Source organism: Pagrus major, chromosome 21 (assembly GCF_040436345.1).
Source record: "Pagrus major chromosome 21, Pma_NU_1.0".
NCBI lineage: Eukaryota > Metazoa > Chordata > Actinopteri > Spariformes > Sparidae > Pagrus > Pagrus major.
Genome location: NC_133235.1, coordinates 10918504 through 10943186, shown reverse-complemented (window position 1 = coordinate 10943186; position 24683 = coordinate 10918504). Strand labels below are relative to the sequence as shown.

At 39.7% G+C, this 24683-nt stretch overlaps 3 protein-coding genes across 3 annotated transcripts; all 3 read right to left on the bottom strand.

Annotated features, from left to right (window-relative positions):
- Positions 1 to 4223: 4223 nt before the first annotated feature.
- On the bottom strand, positions 4224 to 8671 carry LOC141016502 (leptin receptor gene-related protein). The gene is made up of 4 exons (XM_073490891.1): positions 8515 to 8671; positions 8041 to 8116; positions 5962 to 6148; positions 4224 to 5742 (listed from the first exon to the last, which is right to left on the bottom strand). Exons 1-4 carry the CDS (start codon positions 8528 to 8530, stop codon positions 5626 to 5628), a joined length of 396 nt encoding a protein of 131 aa, XP_073346992.1. The 5' UTR covers positions 8531 to 8671; the 3' UTR covers positions 4224 to 5625.
- A 1767-nt stretch (positions 8672 to 10438) lies between these two features.
- LOC141016883 (phosphoglucomutase-1-like) lies at positions 10439 to 17262 on the bottom strand. The gene is made up of 11 exons (XM_073491458.1): positions 17000 to 17262; positions 15628 to 15790; positions 15193 to 15339; positions 14845 to 14970; positions 13331 to 13521; positions 13049 to 13203; positions 12735 to 12850; positions 12455 to 12590; positions 11179 to 11362; positions 10936 to 11064; positions 10439 to 10702 (listed from the first exon to the last, which is right to left on the bottom strand). Exons 1-11 carry the CDS (start codon positions 17255 to 17257, stop codon positions 10613 to 10615), a joined length of 1695 nt encoding a protein of 564 aa, XP_073347559.1. The 5' UTR covers positions 17258 to 17262; the 3' UTR covers positions 10439 to 10612.
- Positions 17263 to 17879: 617 nt separating this feature from the next.
- Positions 17880 to 24176, bottom strand: LOC141017454 (angiopoietin-related protein 3-like). Its single transcript, XM_073492181.1, has 7 exons — positions 23603 to 24176; positions 23205 to 23315; positions 22366 to 22474; positions 21993 to 22106; positions 20721 to 20816; positions 20219 to 20491; positions 17880 to 20098 (listed from the first exon to the last, which is right to left on the bottom strand). Exons 1-7 carry the CDS (start codon positions 24107 to 24109, stop codon positions 19878 to 19880), a joined length of 1431 nt encoding a protein of 476 aa, XP_073348282.1. The 5' UTR covers positions 24110 to 24176; the 3' UTR covers positions 17880 to 19877.
- Between the last annotated feature and the right edge of the window lie 507 nt (positions 24177 to 24683).

Below are 24683 nucleotides of genomic sequence, written 5' to 3'. Positions count from 1 at the left end.
TTTACACCCTCAATGCGCAGCCGAAATCACACACCCACTTTAGACTGGGTGCACACAAACACTGTTAGCTTAGCAGCTACAGTGAAGATTTCATCTTGAAAAAGTGTGTAAATAATATCTTTTCACTCGACTTTCTATCGGCTTTGGGGGTGAGCAGAATATGAGTAAATTTTCATTTTCGGGGGAGTTTATCCTTTAAGTGCAATTCTGAGGCATTTGTACTTTAGTACTTTAGTATATCTGTTGCCAATACCACATCCTTGGAGAATGAGCTTGTATGGTTTTTCCTTCTGAACGGACGCAGCTTTTCGGCACAATCTCTTCAAAGTCCTAAAACTGACAACTACACTGTGTCTATGAGCTAAAAGAGAAATAATGTCTAAAGCCGATTGTGAAGTACAGTTTCACCAATTTGTCTCAACAAGGCATTTTGTTGAGGCAGTCATATGCACTGTTTGATGGAGACTCAAAAGGTCGACTTCAATCTGGAAATGTCAAGTATTCTTGACATTTCGAATTTTTTCTTGAAGTGCATAATGAAAAAAAACTTTATGCCTACTATATGTGTTTTGAGTATGAATTTGTACGGTGGCCAATTCTTATTCTTAATACATGTTGCACTTTTACACAATGGACAATTTAAAAAGATTTTAAAATACAACACATTGTTAAAGATTAAACAAGTGGCCTTCAACTTTTTTGGCCTGAAATGTTTGTGTAATCTGGCTCAAATTTCAAATGTTTTTCAGAACAGCGCCTCCACATAGTGATTTTTGCCTCCATCTTCTCACATGGTTTAATTTCGATAAGTGTTAAATGACCATTTTGCTGCTAACACCTATATACTTTCACTTAAATTTCATGCAGGATATTCCCATATTTTAACACTACTGTAAAACTTCCACTTTCACTTTAATGAAGGATCTGAACACTTATTTCACCCATGGTGATGTGTAGTGTTGCTCTGCTGCATTATTCAGTTCTTTCACATCTTGTTGCGTTCATCTGTTTTGTGTTGCATTGAGGATTCACTTTACTGAATGTTGTTTGTCAGTGGAAGCTAACACGATTGCAATCTACTTTATATCTTACAGTATCACACAACAACATAATATTTTGTGATGCGCTGTATTATGTTGCTCCACACTGTGTAGTATTCAAGGCCAGACTCAGCAGTCTTTTAGAATAATTTTGATGCCTTGGCTGTTGCCAGGCAACAGCTGTCCTGGAACAGCATTGAATGAGTGTCCCTGAGCCTTTCACTTTCTTCATCTTCATCTTTACCTTCATCTTTTTTTCTGCTCAGTGTCTTTCCCTCACACAGACACTTCAGAGTAACAGCAGTTTGTACCAGTTTTTCTAACTCGACAGACACCGATAGCCCATCTCAGTGTCGTGTTGTGGGTTTTAGGACACAGCAAAAATTCTGATTCATATGGTCGCAATGTCACTGATGTGGGAGTAATGGATATTTCTTTTAACAACACACATACCTAGGTACCTTAGCTGGGGTTGATCAAGCAACCAGCCTCTCTTCATGAAATATGCAGTTAACAGATGGCTCATCTTGATCAGCCACCTTAAGGACTCTCTCTGTTTCTGATGGATCTCATCTTGCACATACTTGAGGTATGATGTACCCCCCCTTCCTGTGGCACTCTTCTACACATATGCACTTGGACAGCCCAGAAAAAAATGTTGGCGCTTTAGCGTTTCCGCAAACCACTGATACATTCACATTTGTAAGTGCCATATGCTTCATACCATATTGACGGTTCTACAAAATGTGTCATATCACAAACACATTACACAACAATTTCCAGTGTTTGTGGCGACTAAAGCAGGTATTTTAAGACAGAATATGCTCTTTTCCTAACGCCAACCAAGTGGTTTTTGTGCCTAAACCCAACAAAAGCATAAACACAGCATTGTCACAGCATGAGATTTAAAACTGAACTTTAAGAAATGTTAAAAATGTAATATGTAAAAATTTTAGTTTGAAAACATTTAAAAAATAACTATAATGATCAACAGATGGTGAAAGCATGATATTAGCAATGCTAACCAGCTAGCTTTTGATGAGCCAAATCTTATATGTTGCACCTTTAAAAAAATGTAATGTTTCAACATATCTGTGTTTTGCAGAAACGTACATTGCCAACATTTATTCTAGCATTGGGTTGACTGGACTGTGCTCATCATGTTGATGTCCCGGCCGCAGAACTGTATGTGCTGACATCCAACAGGAAGTCAAGTCGATCAGCAACAGCTCAGACACCCCTCACCTGTCTTGATGTTTTATATAGCAGCATGTCCGGCCTTTGTGTAGCTGTTTTGTTGGTTTCTGGAAAAATTTTAGCGACTGCCACAGACCAACTTTTAGCTTACAGTCCTGCCTTTAATTTTTAATGTCTGCTTATTTCTTCAACTTGACTCAACCAAGCATTGTGTTATACAGTATGTATTGCACATAATCATCTTTGCAAATCTTCTTTACATGTGTGTTCCACACAGCAGAGCTGACACAGCTGCTGTCCTCTCTGATGGATATCAGTCCATATACTGTACATGCTGTGTCTACTCCTCGTGAAATGCAATCACTGGAGGCAGGAAGCACAGATGTTTTTCATGGAAATAATAATTGATTCGCAGAGTGTGGGTCCTCTTTGTTTGCGGAGGAAATAGACTCGGCTTATAACACACAAATTGGCGAGGCAGCTTCGGTGCATTCGTGACTCACGTGACCAGAGAATGAAATCAAACCCAGCTGCATTGGTTATTTCTATCATCCTATTTAACCCTGAATAGATCATGTTGGATTCTTATCATTCAAATGTCATGTAGCTCGCTCACACCTGACAATGTTGTCACTCTGTTTTTAATATTTTTGTTGATTTATTTGTGATTGAAAGGATAAAAGTAGAGTCTTGCATAGCCAAAACAGACAGAGAGACAGAAAGATGGTTTTCAGTGGTAATGACAGTCTGCTAGGCAAAACAAGGAGCTGTTAAACATGCTGCTTGATTAATATTGCACAATATCTCAACTATTAACAGCTGGTCACACCTGAATTTCTGTCAGTCAGGCCTGGGGCTCACTTGCATAGTCTGGCCAAACAGAAATGTACCTAACCCCAAAACACACTCACGCACATATCAGCCCTCCTTTTGTGTTTTAGTGGGAGGCTGTTACAGAGTCAGTACTCCTGGTGTGCTGTATAAATAGTGTATAAGTGTCTGTTTTAATGTATCATCCATTACCACTGCCCAGACACAAGCTTTACACAAGCCAAATCAATTTCTCCATCTACTTCACCAACCACTGAACATGCTTATTTGGTACAGACGCCAGCATAAAACATATATGTATCTCATCATTTTTATATTGTTTTCAGCAACACTTTATAACATCATGAATAAATGAAATGGCAAATTTATAGTTAATTAAACTAAACGGTGTTAGCAAACAAAGAAATGTTGTATAATCCATATATTAAGCAGTCGTAAAGGTTTATAAACATCGGTTTCAATTTTGTACCAAGCAGTTGCTTAACAAATGGTTTGTAAAGCATTTCATTGTTTGTTAACAGTAAAATAAATATTAAGTTAAGTTTCATTAACTACGGATGTACCCTTTATTAAAAGGTGCAATATGTAAGTAATGGCCTCATCCGTCTGGTTTAAAGGAAGTGTATTTTGAGTTAACAAGGCAACTAAGTTTATCTTTATACTTAATATGGAGAGAAACTTGAATTCAGAAGGTGTACAGTTGTATTTTTCTGTCTAATAAGGAAAACAGGTATACGATTATTTACTTTCATGACATTTTGTGAGTTTCATTTGTTTATTGATTAGACTAAAAAAGGCAGCGAAAGCTTGTGGAGTGTAGCAAACTTGCCACTCACGCACATCTCCCAGCTGAAACTATAAGAAACCTGAGCATTACCATCGGACTATCACCATTTGAGGAACAATGGAGAGGCTAGGGCACGCTGGTTAGCATGCTAACTTTGAATTTTAAAAATTCTTACACTTCATACCTTTAATGATGGTTATTATACATTGTCACCTTTTTTTAAATTTTTTTTACTGAAAATCGTGACTCATATCGCTATCACAATATCTGTCAAAATAATTGCAATTTGTTTTTACATATCATTCAGTCCTACACTGTAAAATTCATTATTCTCAGCGCATCAGCAGAAGTAAGACAGAGTCTGTACATTTGTATATACAGAGAGTTTTAATTAAAGTTAGAAAACAAAATGCAGTCAGGAGTTTACAAAATAACCTCTGAGAGCTCCTCCGGCACTCATTAGTGTGGGTATGGGAGTCACAATAGAAAGAATAAACGTATCTTATTTAACATGTCAGTTGTGAAGAAATGAGAAATTGCACAGGACGCTGACTAGGATTTTCTGTGATAGTCTCTATGGAGTGGGCTATGCATTCAAAGTACAGAACCTCATTAATAGTCGGTTAATGACCATGATGAAGTAGAACATGAGGATGTAACATTGATTTACAATTACAGATTTTATCCCCTGATGATGGAACACATAAAACTGACTCAACACCGGATCACAGTGATTTCTCTATGAATCAAAATATACACTGTGAGTGACAGGCACTTATGAATGAGTTTACAGGTAAAGCCCTCTCCTTTAGGAGACTTGGCCTAAAATAAATACATGTACTGCCCATTCAACATGTAAAGAAATATGATCTGCAAATGAATATCATGCTCTTGTCAATAGCAGGAATATAAAATGGATGTGGGTGTTTTGAACATAGATGCTTAGATGTATGATATTAACTTAACAGCGCTTCTTTAAGTGCCTAAGCTTATTTTTTTGAGGATCAGGTTGCTACATAGCACTGATTGAAAGCCACAGTTCAGTGGTGAATATGCTCCATTTTTGCATTCGGAAATGATCTTTGGTGAGAATGTAAACAATTGCACCAAAACAAAAGGTAAGGCTTTAAAGTCTTGTCACAAAATGAAAACAAACATATCATACAAATATATCTTCACCTGATTAGGAGTTCTACAGCTAGTTGTCAGATAGCATGGGTTAAGATAACTCGCCATGCCTTTACACATTATAAACAACAAACAGTGCTCATAATAAGCAAGCCATAGTTTAGTTTAGCCACTTCCCACCAGAACGACGAGGACAGATAATGCTGTGAGCATTGCAGTGTAAGTTACAATGAAGTTACTCTTTAGGATCCCTTTATGATATTGATTAACTGAAGCATAATGAAATAGCAGGCAGCTGCAGTGAGCAGGGTGGATTGGGGGTTGAGACAAGCTAAAATACTCAGGATAAGGTGGATAGTGATGGGGTTACAGCATAAGAAGGGTATAGGCATCAGTGTCTCACTGATGGCAGACATAAGGCACAGTAATAGGGCACATAGAGTTGTTTCCAACCCTAATCCCCCCCTAATATAACAATCAGCCTGAAAACATACCCAGTAAATAAGACATGTTACTGCCTTTACTGTACGTGAGCATCATCCCATATTGAGTGCGGGACACGTGTCCCTCAGTCTGCAGTCTATCCACCCAACCATCCATCCATCCGTCCGTCATTCCTTCTATCCACTGTCTACAGGCACTCTACCACTGCTCCCAGCTGAAGTCGTCCCCACCTCCAAACACAACAAAAAAGCCAAAGATGGTGAGGAAGATGACAGCGTTTCCTGTCATCACCAGACCGCAGGCACCCCACGCGATCTGTAGGAGAAAAATACTCACACTTAATCAATCAACAAAAGAAATCCAAACTCTTCTTTTGGTTTCATAATGCATCGCAACAGTCATAAAATATACTAACAACTGATGTGGTGAAGACAGCATAGACATATCTACACAGAGAAACAAAAGCCAAGGATGGTGGCTGTCTTTACCAAACGGAAATCCACAAAACATTTCGACATGTAAGTGAGAACTTACTGTGGAAGTGCGGGCTAGCACAATGGGAAGCCCAAAAGCTGACACCACAATGCCAGTTGTTAAGAAGTAGGCCAGCTCTCTGCAAGCATTGCTGGAGGAATCAGTGTCATCACTGAGGCGTCTGGATATGAAGGTCGGGATGGGGCTTAGTACGTAGAAAATCAGGACAAACAGTGGCCAGTATATTCTGCAAAAACAGGTGTGCAACAGTTATGGGCAGTGCACATTTTATGACATATGATGGTATGAGTTTGTAGCTTGTCAGATAAAAACTAAGAGGTGCAAATTCAATGAAAAAACACACACAAATATTTAGCCATATACGACAGAATGCAACATTTAAAAAGGGGCAAACTATCCTCAGTTTATCTGTACTGAGAAGTATTACTCTGTCCTATCTCAGCTTGGGCTTGAGGTTTTAAACTAGGGCTGACACTAATGATTATCTTTATTATTAGTAAATATGCCAATTATTTCTCTAATTGTTCAATTAATCGTTTAATCTAGAGCACTGGTTCCCAAATGTTGTGAGGTAAATTCAGATGTACAGTGGGATTTTGTTACAATTATACATTATTATTGCAATTCACAGCTATACAACAACTAATGAATGAGTTTTTAATGTGCCGTATCAGTACTTTGTACGCATTCATTTTCGAATAGAGGGGCAAGTTCTATACCCTAAAAACCGTCCAGGGAATCCCAGTATTTAGCCATTCACGCAATTGTAGGGTGGTGGGAATTATGAGAGTGTGACACATCAAAGGCCCTGTTAAAGAGGATAACAAGGGGGGAATGGATCTCTTTATTGTGAGGAGCAGTTCACCTCATTTTGAATTTTGTGAGCTGTCTGGTTTAAATGCGTGTGTTGCTGCTTTTTTGTCGCTTTACTAAGTTTAAATGAATTCTTGATTCAATTTGTAAATAAATATCTTATGAGTGATATAGTTGTTTGTCAAATTGTATTTGGCATTAGTGAATTAAAACATGTACAGAGTGATTAGATAACACATTTTATAGAGGTTATTGAGCACAGACATGAAAAAAGGTGTGTCTTAAGATTTTGGCTTGCCCTTTGGTATGCCTTGGGCACAAACGGTTTGAAAACCACTGGTCTATAAAATGTCAATGATCAAGTTCCCAGAGCAGAAAGTAACGTCATTGTTCCAACCAACAGTCCAAACCCAAAGTCTCTTTGTTTCCTATCATAAATGTAAAAATGTAATACTGCTGTTGTCCCTCTGTCACCATAGCCCATTACTTCAACATCACAGCTACTTTGCACTACTAATCTAAGGTATACTATATATCCTAGATATTCAAATTTAATTTATTTTTACATTTATATATTTTTTGCTCTACACCATGTGTGCATTACAACTATTGATGCAATTATCCTCCTTGATCAATTGTACACATCTGTAAGTGAAAGGCAAATAGTGTACATAGTGTCATCATTAATATTAATACTTTTTCACTTTATTGTCATATTATTCTATTTCTGTCTTGCTTTGCTCTGTTTTACATTTTTATCCATCTTTCAGTCGCTGTCTTTACCTCTCCCCATAACTCTAAAGCTGTTCTAGTAAGTGAATTTCCTATCTTATTTTATCTTATCTTAATAATGACAAAGAAAAACTGCAAATCTACAGATTGCAATTACATTAAATTGTTGCAGCCCTAGTGTAAACAGAAAGACTGCATGTCAAACGGAGAGCGTGGGATAAAGACGTGGGTATTTCGAGGGAAGGGGGGCTCTAATGAAAGACACTATTGAGTTGTGTGATGGAAATTGTAGGATTTAGCATTTGTGGAGCTTTACCCATACTAGGAACTACATTTCTAAGCTTCTGCTTCATTGAGTTTGACCGTTCCTTTAGAGTCTATCTCTTGAAAGTGCAGTATTAAATGAATGGAGCTGCCCTTTAAGGGGTGTTTGTGAGTGTTGTGTTGTTTTCGTTAACTTTTGCTGTCCACATCTCTCTGATTAGCCACCACAATTATAGAGCCTTAATAATTCACGTCAACTCCATGTCATAAAGTAACATAAACACTTGGTTATTATGACAGAGGACTTACCCGTATTGTTCCAGTGCACAACCCAGCAGAAGAAATGTGAGTCCAATGGCACCACTGAAGGACAAACCAACCAGTGCTGAAGGAAGAGAAACATGACTTTATATTACATTACACTGGGAGAGAAGTTACAATAACAGACGACAGAGACACACGCTAGGCTTTTAACACTTGGTACACGAATTGCTTGTATGCTAGCTCAACATTTAAGATGAATTTACTGTGAAAATATCACTAACTTAGAACTTAAGACAGGTTAATAACTTAACAACTGATCTCGATAGCTTGCGACACATCTTCTTATCTTTGGACAGTGTTGTATGTGATGATAGCTTTCGAAATGATTCAGCAAAGCTCATCAAACATGTTGAAAACTAGGCTAATAAAGTTTCTGAAGCGCAGACGCTAAAGAGGAAGGTCTGTCTAACTTAACGAGCAAAACAGTCAACTGATTCATAACGACATTATTTTAAATACCTTTGATGCCGGCCATGGCGATAGAAAAGAGAAACTTTCTGTTTGACGCTTGTTTCTTTTCTTTGTGTATTGTTTATGTGCTCAGGCTCTTCTTCTTCTTCTTCTTCTTGGCAGACGGACTTCCTGCTTCCTCCATCGAGCTCTCCCTCTCGGTCATGTGACCGTCTTAAAGGGACAGTAACACGGCAGCCTGCACGAGATTTAAACATCAGTGTGTGTGTGTGTGTGTGTGTGTGTGTGTGTGTGTGTGTGTGTGTGTGTGTGTGTGTGTAGTGAAGGTACAGACACACACAGCCAGGTGCTGCCAGCTCTCATCATCATCATCATCATCATCATCATCATCATCATCATCATCATCATCATCGTGTGCTTGTGAGCAACATAAATCAAACACAGTTTTCTCCCTGGTTGCTGCCATCCCTCCTGACGAGGATCACGAGATCATGCAACATTCTTCCTGGGAGCTTTGATTAGGCCTGACATCCACATGTTATCTGTGGTGTAATGGGATTTAAAGGGTAACTACACCAATTTTACACATTAATGTATGTTTACAGGTCTTGGGGAGTTACTGCACGAGTTTACTATATGTAAAAACAAACAAACAGGCAAACAAAAAAACAGTATGAAAGCTTTTTGGTTCCAGAGGAAGCTGCATGTAATCTGATTCATTTCATACACTGATGTCACTGGAGTTTCATTTTGGGTAATATAGGCACCAGGGTTTGAAAAGGAAGAAGAGAACACTGTCACAGGAGTACAATGCTAGACCTGTGGACTCATTTTAAATACCTGACGCCTTAGCCCACCAGTGCCTGTACACATTCATGAAATTGTTAATGTTATTTCCTCAGTTAAGAAATTAAGATGACCTTGCTACACTAGTGATTGTTTCTTTAGACAGTGGTGCAACTTCCACTAGAGTAAGATGACCCCAGATGAACCTGAGCTGTCTCCCTCTTACATTTTGTTCCACTAATGTGAATTCTCTTTGAACATATTTTTATACCCTATCTTCAAGAGCACCGTTGATCTAACAATTTCATTTTCCGATCACTGCTTCACTTTAATCGGTGTGCATATGACAACAAAGAACTTGATTTGACTTGTTGGGCTTCAGGTTCAGAGAAGCAAACAGCAGAAAGGTCCGGTACTTCAAAGGGCATGAGTGATCAGAGAGCTGGACCAGATGTCAGCGGACTGCTGCTGCTGCTGTCTGGATGGAAAACATGTAGCCACCAGAGCTGATAAGTTAAATGTTACTGTATAACAGCTTAAATGTATCCTACAATAAAGACAATGTTGTAAAAGTAAAATATTTGCAATCACCGTTTTAATTTTCAGAACGGTTATTCCTGATATGGAAAGATATATTTGAGAGCTGGCATGTTGTTACTCGTCTTACAGCATCACAAACTTGACTGCAATTTCAGGTTGAGTTTTAACTTCCCTGAATGAAGGAGTGCGAATGATCAAAAATATTAATTTCAGGCTTCATGGCAGGAAACACCCACACTTTTTTACAGAACGAGTCCTGGGTGTGTGAGGAAATGTTTTCATGTGAGAACCTGTTAAACTACTTACTTTTCATCAAAGTAATTCTCTCTACAGTCACAAAACCATAACCTGACTTCCTGAGCGTGCACAGCCACACACAACAATGTGAGAACACACAGTGTTATATCAGAGTTTCACAGAGGAATTGAAACTAATGTTTAAGAGCCACACGCTGTGTTTAATAGGAAGACATTATGTCATGATTGGTTGTTTTGATCGCTAGGAGTGCTGATGATTTTGAAACCCTGCTGCTTTTTCGCAAGTGACTCATTGGTTTAAATTACAATTGGAACAATTACACATAACAAAAGTGTAATAGACAATTTCCCGCTAGTGTATGAGACAGACACACAAGCCACACATGAACCAAAAATAAAAAGCAGTTTAATTAATCAGGTACAGAGAGTAAAATTTAGCCTAAAATGCAAACTAATGCATGTTGTGCAGCTATACTTGGAATTAAAGCTCAGTTTATACAAATCTGGAAAGAGAAACAAAAAGGGCGTCACGTTAGCAGTGATGGAGTAACATATGGGAGGAATCATGTGATGACTGACGGACCGCTTCGACCTGTCCTGTGATGGAGCTGGGAGATCTTCAGAGCGATGGTTGCCAGGGGTGCCAGCATCACCTGTCCCAAACAAGGATGATGTGGTTAGAGACTCAAGCACCTGGCTGCCATATGCCACTGATGTATATGCTGTATAATATTTAACTATAAGCAGGTGTATACTGTTTGTAACTTAGAAACATTTTATTACAGAATGATTTATGTTTTTCTTGAATATATTTTATTATATAACATGTTTTATGCACATCACAAGCAATTTTTCATTTTTTACTACTGTGGACTAGCTATTGTACCTGTGTGTCTTCAAAGATTTGCTCCTTCTCATAGCTGTCTATGTAGATTCGAACTGTCGCCCCATCACTGCCTGTCCCGCTGAGTCTGTAGATGATTCGAGAGCCATCAGAGAAGATTATCCGCAGACCCTGCAGTGAAAAAAGTACAGACTATGTGAAGCTTTTATGATCTGCAGAAGGCACATCGTGACCACTGGACACAAAAAACCCTTTCAGGATTACAGCTCAGTGTGTGTCATGTACCTGGTTCCTGGTGATGGTGCTGTCTACTGGGTCAGTGTACTCAAAGTTGTCTGCTTTCTCCACTTGGTAAATTTTGTCCTCCACAGCGAATCTCTGCTTCACGAAGGACTTGTTGCTGATCATCATCTCCAAATCCTCCATCATCTCACAGGCTGCATCTATGTCTACATTCTCATAGTCATATCTGAGCAAAAAACAACAGCTATCAGTGACAGAATAAGGGCTTTATGATGAAGGTTGTAAAAACAATCCATTATTGCTATTATTATACATGTAATAATTTTTAGAAGACTTTTCTATATTTCTTCTTCTAATTCTTCTTTTTAATATTTGTATGGCAACTAAGTCTTTTTTTAAAAATTTTATATAAATTACAGATATTTCAAGCCTTAAGATGAGAATATATCTGTTTCAGACATTGTTGTGGTCAAACTTTAGTAGAAGAAAAATAATCATGTTAGAATAAAACTTTGACAAAAGTCACTCATATGAATAGTACTTGATTAGAAGTCTTAAAGTATCTGATATTACATGTTTTAATTGACACCATTTTCTTAATTTTCTGGCAAAAGATGTACTTGAGTATCAAAAGTAAAAGTACAAGTATGTTATACATATATTTACATGCGTGTAATAATGTGTACTATATGGGTTGACTGATCAAAGGATCTGATTGCAGATAAAATAAATTAATCTGTTGCAGCATGCGTGTGCAAAGTAACTAGCAACTGAAGTGTTTAAATACATGTAGTGGAGTAACAAAGGTGGAGTAAAAAGTACAATATTTGCCTCCAGGATGTAGTGGAGTAGAAATATAAAGGAGCAGAAAATGGAAACACTCATGTAAAGAAGTACCTCAAAACTGTACTTAAGTACAGCATTTGAGTTAATGCACTTAGTTGCATTCCATCAGTGTGTACAGTAGGTACTGATGGCAACAAAAGCAAGTAAATCATTTACGAAAGCACTAGATGATAGCAGCCAGAGTCTCTGACATCATCTTTTTATGTTTATTATTAACTGGACCACACACAGCTTGAAAGAATATGTAATGGCACATATGTTCCACTAGATGTCAGTCATGTCCTGTATGTATATTCTTAACGTGCATCTGTATCCTCAGCCCACCTACAGTATTATTATCCATCTATATCAGCTCAACAATGTACACTATTTGTACTTAGAAATAATAATTAAGACACCGTTTCTTACATGTTGCTGTTGATGATGGTTTTTGATGGATGATGGTGTAAAGCAACACGTGTTCAAATCTCACCTGGTGAAGTAGTTTCTTCCATATTTCAGCCAATGGTCCTTAAGAATGTCCTCCACACTCTTCCGTCTGGTGGCCAGGATGGACAGCCATGCCAGCACGGCCCAAAGCCCATCCTTCTCTCGAATATGGTCTCCACCTTAAAGAGGGAATGTAATGAAGTTTGCCATGCACAGAGAAAAACACAACAAATACAATTACATATAATTATTATTACATCCTCACTATCTCAACTAAAATGGGGAGTATTTTGATGTAATAACTTGCTGAAGGGATACAGTACCTGTACCAAAGCTTTCCTCTCCACACAGAGACAGTCTGCCTGCGTCCATTAGGTTCCCAAAGAACTTCCACCCAGTGGGAGTTTCATATAACTCTATTTTTGTTGCCTTTGCCACTCTGGAAGAAAACAAAACAAAGGAGTATTCTTAGAAAACAGAGTTAATGCCTGAAATAGAACCACTGAAATAAAATAATTGCTGTTATTATTAATGCACAAATCTTATTCAAAGATCTATTTGCACATAAATTTCTGTAAGTTTGACATGGCTTCAACTAGGGAAGAAGTCACTGGATCATTGCGATGTGTATTTTTACCTGTCTAAAGCTCCACTTGTTGGCATGCTGCGGGCGAAGCCTCTCACCCCTGTGTGCTGGAAGTATGGGATGCAGAAGATGTTGTCAGCTATCACAGCCACAGAGTCAGGTGGGCTGACGAAGAAGCCATGCTTACCAAGGATCATGTTACGGTCCTGCAAGGCCGACAGGCAGTCACGTCAAAGCCTTGTAATAGCTTTGTATTCAATTAGAAAAATGATTACATTGATTTGATTTTGTTTTAGTGAATCTAAAGAAAGGGACAAATTACAGCACACTCACCCCATCGCCATCAAATGCTGCACCAAAGTCATACTGTCCGTCTCTCATGCTGTCGACCAGATCTGCAGCGTAAGTGAGGTTAGGATCTGGGTGCTGACCCCCGAAGTCCTCCATCGGGACACAGTTGATGGCAGAATTGACAGGACAGCCGAGCTCCTCGCAGATTATTCTCTTCACATACGGTCCTACCACTGGGGAGAGGATGAGAGTGAAGTGGCATAAAGTCAATGATGAACTGCTCAAGTCAAATATGGTGTTATAGCGCACAAAGTAACACTATTGGCCTTCTAAAACATTAAACACAATACATATTGGGCAACACATGTATTAACTTGTATTAACTTGAGGACTTGATTGATACCACTCCCATATTTGAACGCTAAATATGAAGCCACAGCCGACAGCGGGTTAGTTTAGCTTAGCACAAAGACATGGGGAAAAACTATATCCTGTCCAAAGGTAATATAACTACCACTATCACCATCTCTAAAGCTCATTTACTTATTATTACTTATACATTTGGTGGTGATAGGTTGATTTTTTTACCTTTAGAGGGAGTGAGGCTAGTTGTTTCCCTGTTTCCACTTTTTACGCTTACTTAAGCTAGCATAACATGTTTACCACACAAACATAAGAACGGTATCAGTCCTCTTACTTAACTCTTGGCAGGAAAGCATATATTCATAATTCCCAAAATATTCTTCTAACTGTTCCTTAAATAGCGTGTTAAAAGGCTATAAAGCCTGAATCATGTAGCCTAGCTTGTCACAGTAAAAGGGGTATGTGGAATCCTGTGAAAATTCATACACTATCAATAGCACCGCATGACTTCCTGTGAGGGGTTTAATGTTGTGTTGTTGTGGTGATTTTGGTGTGGGGGTGTTGGTGCGGGGGTGTGTTAGCAGCGACTCTGGGATGGTGGGGAATGTTTGACCATTAGTTTCAGTTTCAGTGTTTGGGAACACTTGTAACAGCTTTAGCAACCTACTCATAGTAGGTAAACAGCTGTAATACACTCTGTCAAATGGGCACACTCAGTCAGATAGTCAGATGTTTTGTTGACTAAGAGGTCAAAACAGACTCTTGTGTCCGTCACATTTGACCCTCTGCAAACATTTAAGGAACATGATCATCGAGAACATGTTGTTTGTTCTGAGAACCTTTAACGTAGTCGTACTGAGTCTGGACTCCACAATGACACGACTGGGTTGCTGGTTCAGTCCTCCATATAAAAATGACTGTGTGTGTATAATAAATAAATAAATATATAAATATAAATGGCTCAATAAATAAATTGTTGCTTTTTTTTTTACACATAACAATTACCTTTACTAATGCTTTTCTAATATTTGTGTAATTTTACTGAAGTTATATTTTAAAACAGTACTTTTACTTATAACATAGTACTTTTACACTGTTACTGTTTTTGATGTGATAATCATTCTGCCATTTGTTTTCAGAGTAACAGTGAATGCACTGATGAGATTACACGCTCTTGGTAAATATGCTCTCACCTCCATGCATGCCGTCGAGTCTTATCTTGATGTGGTTTTCACCAGACAGAAACTCCTTCAGAGCAGCAAAGTCAAAGATGTTCCGCAACAAGTTGGCGTAGGATTCCACAGAGTCCACAATTTCCACTGGGCACAACCAAACATGAGAAAGAAAAACATGTTTTTAATTTTGTAATAGTTAATTCTATGAATTTACATGCCATCATATACATTAAGATTAAAGCTGAGCTGGCTAGATATTTCACTGTGTCTGTCCTATCATCCATCCACATAGCCTTTTTTCTCTCTTGTTGCCTCTATCTTCTCCTAATTGAACGTGATGGCTGACAGACTAAGGCTGCAGCTCACCTGTGAAGGGTTTGAACTTGTTCTCCAGATCAAACATCTGTTTGCCCAGGGTTGTCAGATCAACACGCAGTCCGGGGCAGATGGCAAACTCCTCTATGGTCCTGCTGATCTGAAAGATCTTGTTTGTGACAGCCTCCTTGGCTGGGCCTGGATGCAGTAAAAAGCCTCTGATATTACAGGTGATGTGATGTGTACTATATAACAAGAATAATTAGATAATATTCAGGGCTGTTTGGGATATTTATTGGTAATACCATGCAGAACTTTTGATGTACTTGAATTTTGCCCCAGATTTTATGTCAAGGCAAAGTCTGAAGCTTTGCCTCAGTCTTTGCCAGAGTCCAGCCTTGTTAAATGTCTATCTGACTTCTCTCGTAACACTATTTCTTACTTGGCCGAAGCCCCTGCGTGCTTCCTGCTCTCCGGTTACCGTACCTCCATTTGCAGTATTGAACTTAATGCCAAAGTCTCCATCAGGTCCACCGGGGTTGTGGCTGGCAGTGAGGATGATGCCACCGATGGCTTTGTATTTCCTGATTACGCAGGAGATGGCCGGCGTGGACATTATCCCATGGTGTCCAATGATCAGACGACCCACCTGAGGAAATGTCACACAGGTGTGTGTTTGTGTGAGTTGGCTGGCACGAGTGTGTATCTTAATTTATCTGAGTGGGGGAGGGGAGGGGATGCCATTGAATATCAGGTTTGGTGTGTCATGCTTCTTCCTAAAAGTAACTGGGACTAGTGTCATTTAATGAACAACGGTTATGGCACATCAGCAGCAGGTTATAATGTGTATAAGTGGCCGTGCGATGAAGAAAGCATCAGAAGCTTGCTATTGAAAATGGATGTTATAATGGAAAAAATGCAGATTACACTGGGTGTATATTGCAATAAGACAACATTTATTAAACACCTATTATTTCAACAAAAAAAAGCTTTTTAGTGTAAAAGGGTGGTGTAGTTTATTTTGGATTGCAAGGAAAAAGAAGGAAGAATCTTTATTTAATCTTTATATCATACTATGTACAACGTAGTGAAACTGTACTTTGCATTTAACCCATCTCGAGGAGCAGTGGGCAGTGTGTATGCGCCCGGGGACCAATTCCAGATCTTAGCCAGTGCCTTTGGTCAGGGGCACTGACTGGAGAATTAACCTAAGGTACATGTTTTGATTGTCGGAGGAAACCAGAGTACCTGGAGGAAACCCACACAAGCACGGGGAGAACATGCAAACTCCACACAGAACGGCCCTGTCCCAGCATTATTAAGTTGGCTCCAAAAGCCAAATACCTCTTTGAGTTTTATTTTCAATCAAATTATCAGTTTTAAATGAATTACCTCAGCAAAGGAGGTCATGTTTTCATCTGTGTCTGTTGGTTTGTTGGTTTGTAAGCAGGATTACATAAAAATAAACTATTCTATGTCATACATTTTTATTTATTGTTTTTTTTTAATAGTAATGTCATTTAAAGACCTGCCAATAAATTAGAGAGCTCAAATCATCTTTTTGGACTTTGTATACATTCAAATTAAAGATTAAACCTTTAACTTGCTTTTATTTGCATTATTTGCATTTAATTTAATATATTTCTCCCCTCAAAATACAACCATATTTCAAGAGTTCAAATTAAATACTAATCAGACACGTGGCTGGTGCAACCAATGAAAACAAAAGGATAATGGCAGTTGATGGGGCAGGTGACACTGACATACATGCTCTCACCCCCCACCCCCGAAAACACACAAATACACAAACACACACATACCAGCATGCACACACAAACAAACACACACATACACTGACCCCATTGGCAGCTGCCATCTGCACAATGACCTCAATAGCTGTTGTGTTGAAGAAGCGACCATCTCCCCCCACCACCACCGTTGATCCCTGGCGGTCACGAAGGTCAATAGAGGAGAAGATACTCTGGATGAAGTTGTGTAGGTAGTTTCTCCTGGACTGGAATACATACACCTTTTTCCTCAGGCCGTTGGTGCCGGGTCTCTGGTCGGGGTAGGGGGCTGTGGGGACAGTCAGCACCTGCAGAGGACTGTTGTCCATTGTTTCAAAATGAGAATCAAACCTAATCTAACAGGGTAGAGAGCCGTGGAACCTGTTGTTTAGAGGGAAATCCCCTGTCAGTTGACATGGGGAATGGTACGCAGGGGCAGAATGGGAGGGTGAAATCTTGACTCCTCCTATTATTTGACTGGAGGCACAGGGTTACAGTGCTACTTCTGAGGCCCAAAATAACCTTTCAAACTAATGTGTGTGCAGAGGCATGGGGAGTAACTGAAGACGCTCCTTCACACATGTGCAGGGAGATCACTGTCAAGGCTGCAGGCCCCGTCACAAAGAAGTGTGTGTTTGGGTGTGTCAGAGTGAAAGTACTGAAGTGTCATGGGAGCAATTTGTCCATGTGTGAACGGCTGCAGCTGTGCTCCGAGTGATGATATGCAAAAAGAAGGATGACATCTCTCATCGGAGATGGGCTTAGTGCTATTTTAGGAGGGGATAGTTACACTTTCTTCAAGCTGAGTGTGTGAACTGAGAGTGATAGGAGCAATTAGAGAGTCTTAGTGAATATAGATGTGGTTTAAGGAAAGTATCTGCTTACAAAACAAACATAATTTGTCAAATATAATTATACATGCAGCACAATCAAATCAGAGTGAAACGACACTGCCCTCTAGAGTTTATTAATGGCTCCTAACATCACAGTACAAAAGAGCTTGCATCCTAATCTCTCAGTGCAACATTCAGAAAGTTTCAGTATGTAGTAATAGCATGAACATGTATCAGTCATTCATTTACTTTTGCATGAAAAAAGTTGGTGCATTTAGTTCAAGGATGACATTACACTCGGCGAAATCACTGTTGAATGTCAGGACCGCAAGCGAACTACAGCCCATAATAAAGAAAAGTGACACGATGGAAGTTTGTCTACTGGGTTTTATCACGGCTCACCACACCTAAATGAATATATTAGCATTATATGAAGTCACAATTATATTTTGATTTATTTAGATTAATAAAAAACAGCAAATGTATCAAAACAAAAGTATGTAAAGTAAAGATGAGTGTGATCTATAGCAGTGGTTCCTAACCTTTATTGCTTTTGACTTGGGTTGTTCTGATAGTGATACCATTATTGGAAATGCCTCCAATACACCCTAAAAAGCTGGATTGGGTATTGTACACAAGTCTACAAACTTATCTGATAGCATGTAATTTATTAGCACCAATTCTTTTTTATACACCTCTCCATTTAGACATAAAAGGCAAGTAACTTGTGTAACTCAAGCACATGTCAGCAAACTTACATTTGTTGATATAATCATATTGGGAAGGAAAACATGGTATCGAAACATCTCTACTTTTCACCCCCGAATGAAGCAATATCTACTCAGGATGCCCTTAGATGTATCTCCTGACCCCCTCAAGAAGTCCTTCCCATCATGTTGAACCATCATGAACCACTGCTATATAGTGAGAGTCAATGTGACCCAACATAAAAACTGCTCACATGTCAGCCCAGTCGCCAGAATAAAATGTCGGCAGTTAACGTTTCTGCAAACCACTGATATGTTCACATTTGTGGGCTACATACGATATAGACATTTCTACAATACCTGACACCTTACGTTCACGTCATATGTTTATGACTTTTATCTCTGGAGGTGAAGGAAATGGAAGTACAGTTAAGCTAGGTGACAAGGCCACAAGACCTTTGTGGTGACCAAGACAAGACAAGTGTATTAGGCCAAAACATGATCTTTTCCTAACCCCAACTAAGTGTTTTTTCTAAAAACCTAACCAGACTATATGCACAGCATTGTCACAACAAAAAAAATGAGAATTTAGAGGTGCAATATGTGAGAAACTTGGTTGGAAACATTTAAAAATTCACTAAAATTATCAACAGAAGGTGAATAAATGGCCGTTTTGACATTATGATGTCTATGTTTTGTTGTTGCAGAAATATCTACTGACGTTAGCATGCTAACGTGCTAGCCCCACCGGTCCAGGACTGAATCTCCTGTGCTAGCAGGGTAATCACCCCTTGGTCTTCAAGCTCCCAGTAGCATCCCTAGCTGTACGGCTAACGGAGCTAAATAGCTATGGGCAGCTACAGTTAGCAACAGTTAGCGATTACTCTGGTGAAATACTGCCCCCCATTGTTTTGAGTTGGAATTTAATGAATGGCCAATTCTTACGTATTGCACCATTAACCTAAAGAAATGTAAAACTGCAACTTAAAAAAAATGTCCATTTTCAACATATCCATGGTTTGCAAAATATACATTGCTGACATTTACTCTGGCGATTGGGTTGTGTATATGCCTGTATGTTTAAAGTTCTTGTCCATAACCTTCGACCTTTGAGGGGCAGTGAGTGAAGGCCTAGTTTATGCAATGTGCCCACTGCAATTCAGTCTAATTTAGATTCACAATACATTTTAAAGTGTTCTATTACATTAGAGACTATCCTGACATGAGCAGCAACACAGTCTTTTGGCTTTCTCTGTTTAGGACACAACAGCACTTGACATCAGAAGAAATATCCTCCTCTCTGCCCAAGCCTTCTTGAACCATGGCTGCCCACATGAAGCAGTGCCAAGTCTCTCCTGAAGAGGCCACTGTGTATTGCACTATTTTCACTGGAGAATGTTGATAAAGGATCACTGAAAGACACCTGTCTCAGAGGAGGCTGAAGAGGAGGAGGTGGTACTGAGGAAAGCGACAGGGTGCACAGAGATCTGGGTGAACTTGAGATAGTGCGAAGCCTTGTGGCCCAGCCTCCACTGAATCCCTCTCCTACGCTCTGAGCGCCCCTTTGCTCTCATGAAGAAATATCTCCCATTCAGGTTGGCATCTCCACAGGCGTTGAACCACCATCCACCTGCAAGATGACATAAATTACATGTTTGTGCAGCTGGTGCTGGATGATAAGTATTCATTAAACCCTATTACATGGCATCACATGGGATAAACATGTCAACCTAATGCACATCTGCTTCACCTGTGTAGTTGTGGGCACAGTTGGAGTCTGGGTGTTTGTCATTGTCCCTGTCCTTGGTGGAGAACATCATGCCTGTGTGGTTGCCCATGGGGTCCGGCAAATCTCCAGACAGATGCGTGAGGTGAATGGTGTAGTTGCTCTCCGGACCATTAAGGTGAAATTTGTATTCGATGAAGCGCCTGCCCTGCTTCCAGTCTTCCAGCTGGATGTGAAGGATGGAGTTGCCCTGAGCGGCCAGAGAGTGGATCTTCCTGAGACCCAGCCAAAACTCCCCTGTGAGCGAGAGACATCAGTGAGAGGTGAGAGAGCTGACATGCTTTAACAAGTGTCTTCGAGATGTGATGCGCACAAACTCGAGTACAGATATGAAGAAGTTATAAAACTGCAAATGTTATAATCATGATATACGCCAAATAATTTAGAATTTGACAGTTAATAATGAATGTTGTGACCTCAGAAGGGTAATGGTGCTTAAAGTCTGGAGAAAAGAAGTTTCTCTCACCTTGAAAATCTCCAAACCCATCTTCATACTTCTCCCAGGTTTGATCAAAATTTACTGAACCATCTTTCCTTCGCTGGATGACTGTTGCTCCATGGTCTAAATAGAAAAGATTGAAAATGTAATTTAAAGTCATCATATTAAAAGTTTCGGTACGTAAATGATTCATACTTAGCAAAAGTTTTGAAATTGGTCCAGTAGATCATCTCAGCTAGCAGCTGCGACACGACTGCAGTAGCTGCAATATAATCCTTTGGGGCAACTTGAACCATCAAAGTTACGTCCATGTCTTCATTCACTGACTTAAACTGACAGGCTGAGGTTATCATTCAAAGTGTCTGACAACATTAACCTACAGAAATTATTCCTAAGGAGAATTCATTCATTTCTGTGAAATGAAAAGATCCTTTATGTAACCAGAAGCAAGTCTCTCCTAAGGAGAAGACACACTCTGAAATCTTGTGAGAGGTGAGTTGTTTCATTAAGACGACGGTGGAAATATGAGTCAGAGTTGGAGAGAAGTTTGGAGTTTACTAAGAGGAACTGCCAGCAAGAATTCTTTGGCTGTCGAGGCTTAATAATGAGCTGATTTTGACAATCTAGAGGCACCAACTGTAACAACTCACTTTCATTTCACACTAACAAAAGGACTAATTCTGTAGGAATTGTTTCTGTAATGTTACAATAACAACCTCTGCCTGTAAGTGACAATAACATACTCTGATGGTCGCAGTTGCCCCAAAGGATTAAACTGTCGCAGTTGTTTCGCGGCTGCAAACTGAGGCAATCGACCGGACCGATTCCAAAGCTTTTGGTAAGTATTAATCATTTACACACCAAAATATGTAAACATAGGGCGTTTTTCATGAATAGTCTTTACAATAATATATGGCTGCCTTTTTTCAGCAATTGCTATTTGTTGTATTTACAGTCTGTAATTGCTTGTCTTTATATTAGTTTTCACTTGAGTCCACCATTCCCATGATGGAATTAAATTGCCTTCATACTTATGAGGGATTCACAGGAAACAATACATACATGTAATCCAGCATTATGTATTATGTATCTCATTGATATCAGCTGTTTACTGTTCGCTCTCCCACAGCTGTGTCACAATACAAACCCAACATTTGCTATCGTTAAGGACTACAATATTAAGTATGATAGACAGTTGAGCATAACAAAGACTACAGTGACATTGACTAGAATGTCATTCTTAATTAAAAAATAAACTGTTGTCCCGTGCTGTGGTAAAGTTTGAGTGTTTGTGAGTACCTTTGCTCATGTCACAAATGGCCATGAAGGGCTCTGCTCCGTTGGGTCTGACGGCGTAGACGCCGCTGACTCGTTCCCCTCTGTTGTACAGCTCATTGCAGTCTGATGGCAGATCTATGTAAAAGGGACCACAAAAATGGTGTCAAACCTCAAACTGCTCTGAATAAAGATGAGTTGCAAAGTGGTGATCTGGAGCAGAGAGCTGCACATGAAGGTCAATAGTTCATATCAGCAGCATTAGCAGGAAACGTGGCAGAAAATGGCTGTAAATTGTGTGGACACAACTTTTGTGCTGGCTTCTCTGCTGCATGATAAAAAAAAAAAGATGATAAACCACTCTCAACATTTCCTCATGTTTCATCATTGAGCTTACTCATTATTTCGGTGGTGCTGGAGGTCAGGTAAGGGGTGAGTGTTGGCGCCTCACTGTTGAAGATTTCGTGCATCTTCTCAACGGTCTCTTGGGTCAGTGTGTTGGTAATCTGTGGGGAAATCGTCAGGGAAATCCTTAAGATTGCAGACATAATCCTCAGACTGACTCTGGAGAAATACTGTGGATTAAACAGCAGCTCCACACATAATAAACATTGTAGAAAAGCAGATATTTTCCAAACTTTTTAAGATATTTTACAGCAACAATGTGATTTTTGAGCTCTCAGGGCCAAGGAAAATACATCACAGAGGCACTGGCTGAGATTATTAAAAATATGGACAGGTCCTTTATTATGTCTGCACCCTCCAAAGACTTAAAGTCTAAATTATACAGTGCAGCACCATGACTCCATTAAAGTTTCTACCAGCACATTCAGAGCGATGCCACGATGATGACAGCTCATAGCTCAAAAAGCAGGCAAAATAATTGTAGGAAATTTCCATAAAAATGCATATTTCTGCACAGCAACAAACTAAAACCCCACTGACTGAAGAAGGGACTGTGTGAAAATGACTGGGGTGGGAGTGGGGCTGAAACTTATACTTAGTTTAAATGAATGAATTAAATTAAATTAAGACTTTGTGTATATGTATATCTTCTCTGCACCCCTTCTTTCTTTCTTTCTTTCTTTCTTTCTTTCTTTCTTTCTTTCTTTCTTTCTTTCTTTCTTCTGTTTTTTGTACAATGAATGAATCGTAGGACAGCATGATTCTGGATGAGAAATATTGAACAGACCCTCTCGCCCCATCTAATAACCTCCTACAGTCCCTAACATTTACCTTTTCCTCCAGGTTCTTGATTTTGGCCCTCTGGTGGTTGAGCTGGTCGCTCTGCTCCCTCACAGCCTTCAGTAGCTCCATGATGTTCTGCTCCTGCGTTTGGATCACCTCCTGATCACGGAAGAGAGTTGGAATCATGTTAAAGAATGGTATTACTTCATTGTCAATATCATACATAATACTTTGAGTCTGTATGTTAGCAGTCAAATACTTGGAGAACAAATGTAAAACAAAGTTAATGATAAAAATACTTCTTAATAAATAGTATCGTTAATTCAAAAAGCATATCCTGGCACCTTGTCGAAAACTTTACAGAAAAGAAAAGACAGAAAAAGTAATTCATGTGTTGAGTGTTGTGTGGTCCAGGTTCAGGTTTCCTTTCCAAACAGGTGACTCACCCTGAGGCTACTGATCTCTGCCACTTTGTCGCTCGTCATCAGGCCGTGTGACAGACTGCTCAGCTTCTCCTCCAGGCCTTCCAGCTTGTTTTGCAGGTGACCCTTCTCCTGCAGCATGCTCTCCACTTTGGAGCTGATCTCGACAGACAGGCCCTTGATCTCTTCGTTGTTGGCCTTCAGCACCACGGTGGTCTTCTTCAGCTCCTCTTCCTCCTCTTTGATTTCACTGGCCATCACCGCCAGCTGGTAAAAGGAGCGGTCGAAGATGTTGAGCTTCTGGAGGATGTCGTTTATCTGTCCCTTCGTCTTCTGCACAAACTCCCGCAGGCTCTGACCCAGCTGGAGGAGGCCGTTCGCCAGGAGACGCACATCATCCAGAGCAGCAAAGCGGGAGCGTGTTTCGACCGGGGCCTCGGGCTGGGGGACAGGCTGTTCCTCTCTGCCACAGAGGGCAGGGACACAGGCAGCAGCCAAGAGAAGCAAGAAGGGAATCAGTGTAATTCTCATGTTGTTGTCGCACTGCTTCTCCAGCTGTGTGTCGGTGATGTAACAGGAGCCCTCTCCCTCTGCTGTGACTGGACAAAAACCCACAGAGGATCCTGGGCTTTATACACTGACCAGAGTCGGGTCAATGATTAACCTGTTCATCTGATCAGTATCTGCTTTGATGCAGTTTCCTCTGACACAGTGGACAGTTGATAGTTGTTTAACTGCAACGTTTAGTCAACAGCCAAACTTCATTAACAGAACGAGGAATTTTTAGGATTGGACAAAGTACTTGAATGTTATAAAATATCTCATACATTATGGGAGTTTTTTGCGATCAACATGTAGAACCCAGCTCTGAGTTTTGCTCCATTTAAACTGAATATGTAATTTGCACCCACAGGTTGACTTAACTTGTGATGATAAGCAACGGTTAAAAAATAACAATTGCATATTCATTTGTGCCAACTCTGTCTAAAGATGTTTTCCTCTGAGCCAGGACAGTGTGACACAGTGTTTTCAACTGACCTGCAGTTACCTGTCCTGAGGCCCTGGCTGATGGCCTGTTGTTGTTCTGTGTCTGGTGTATTTTTAA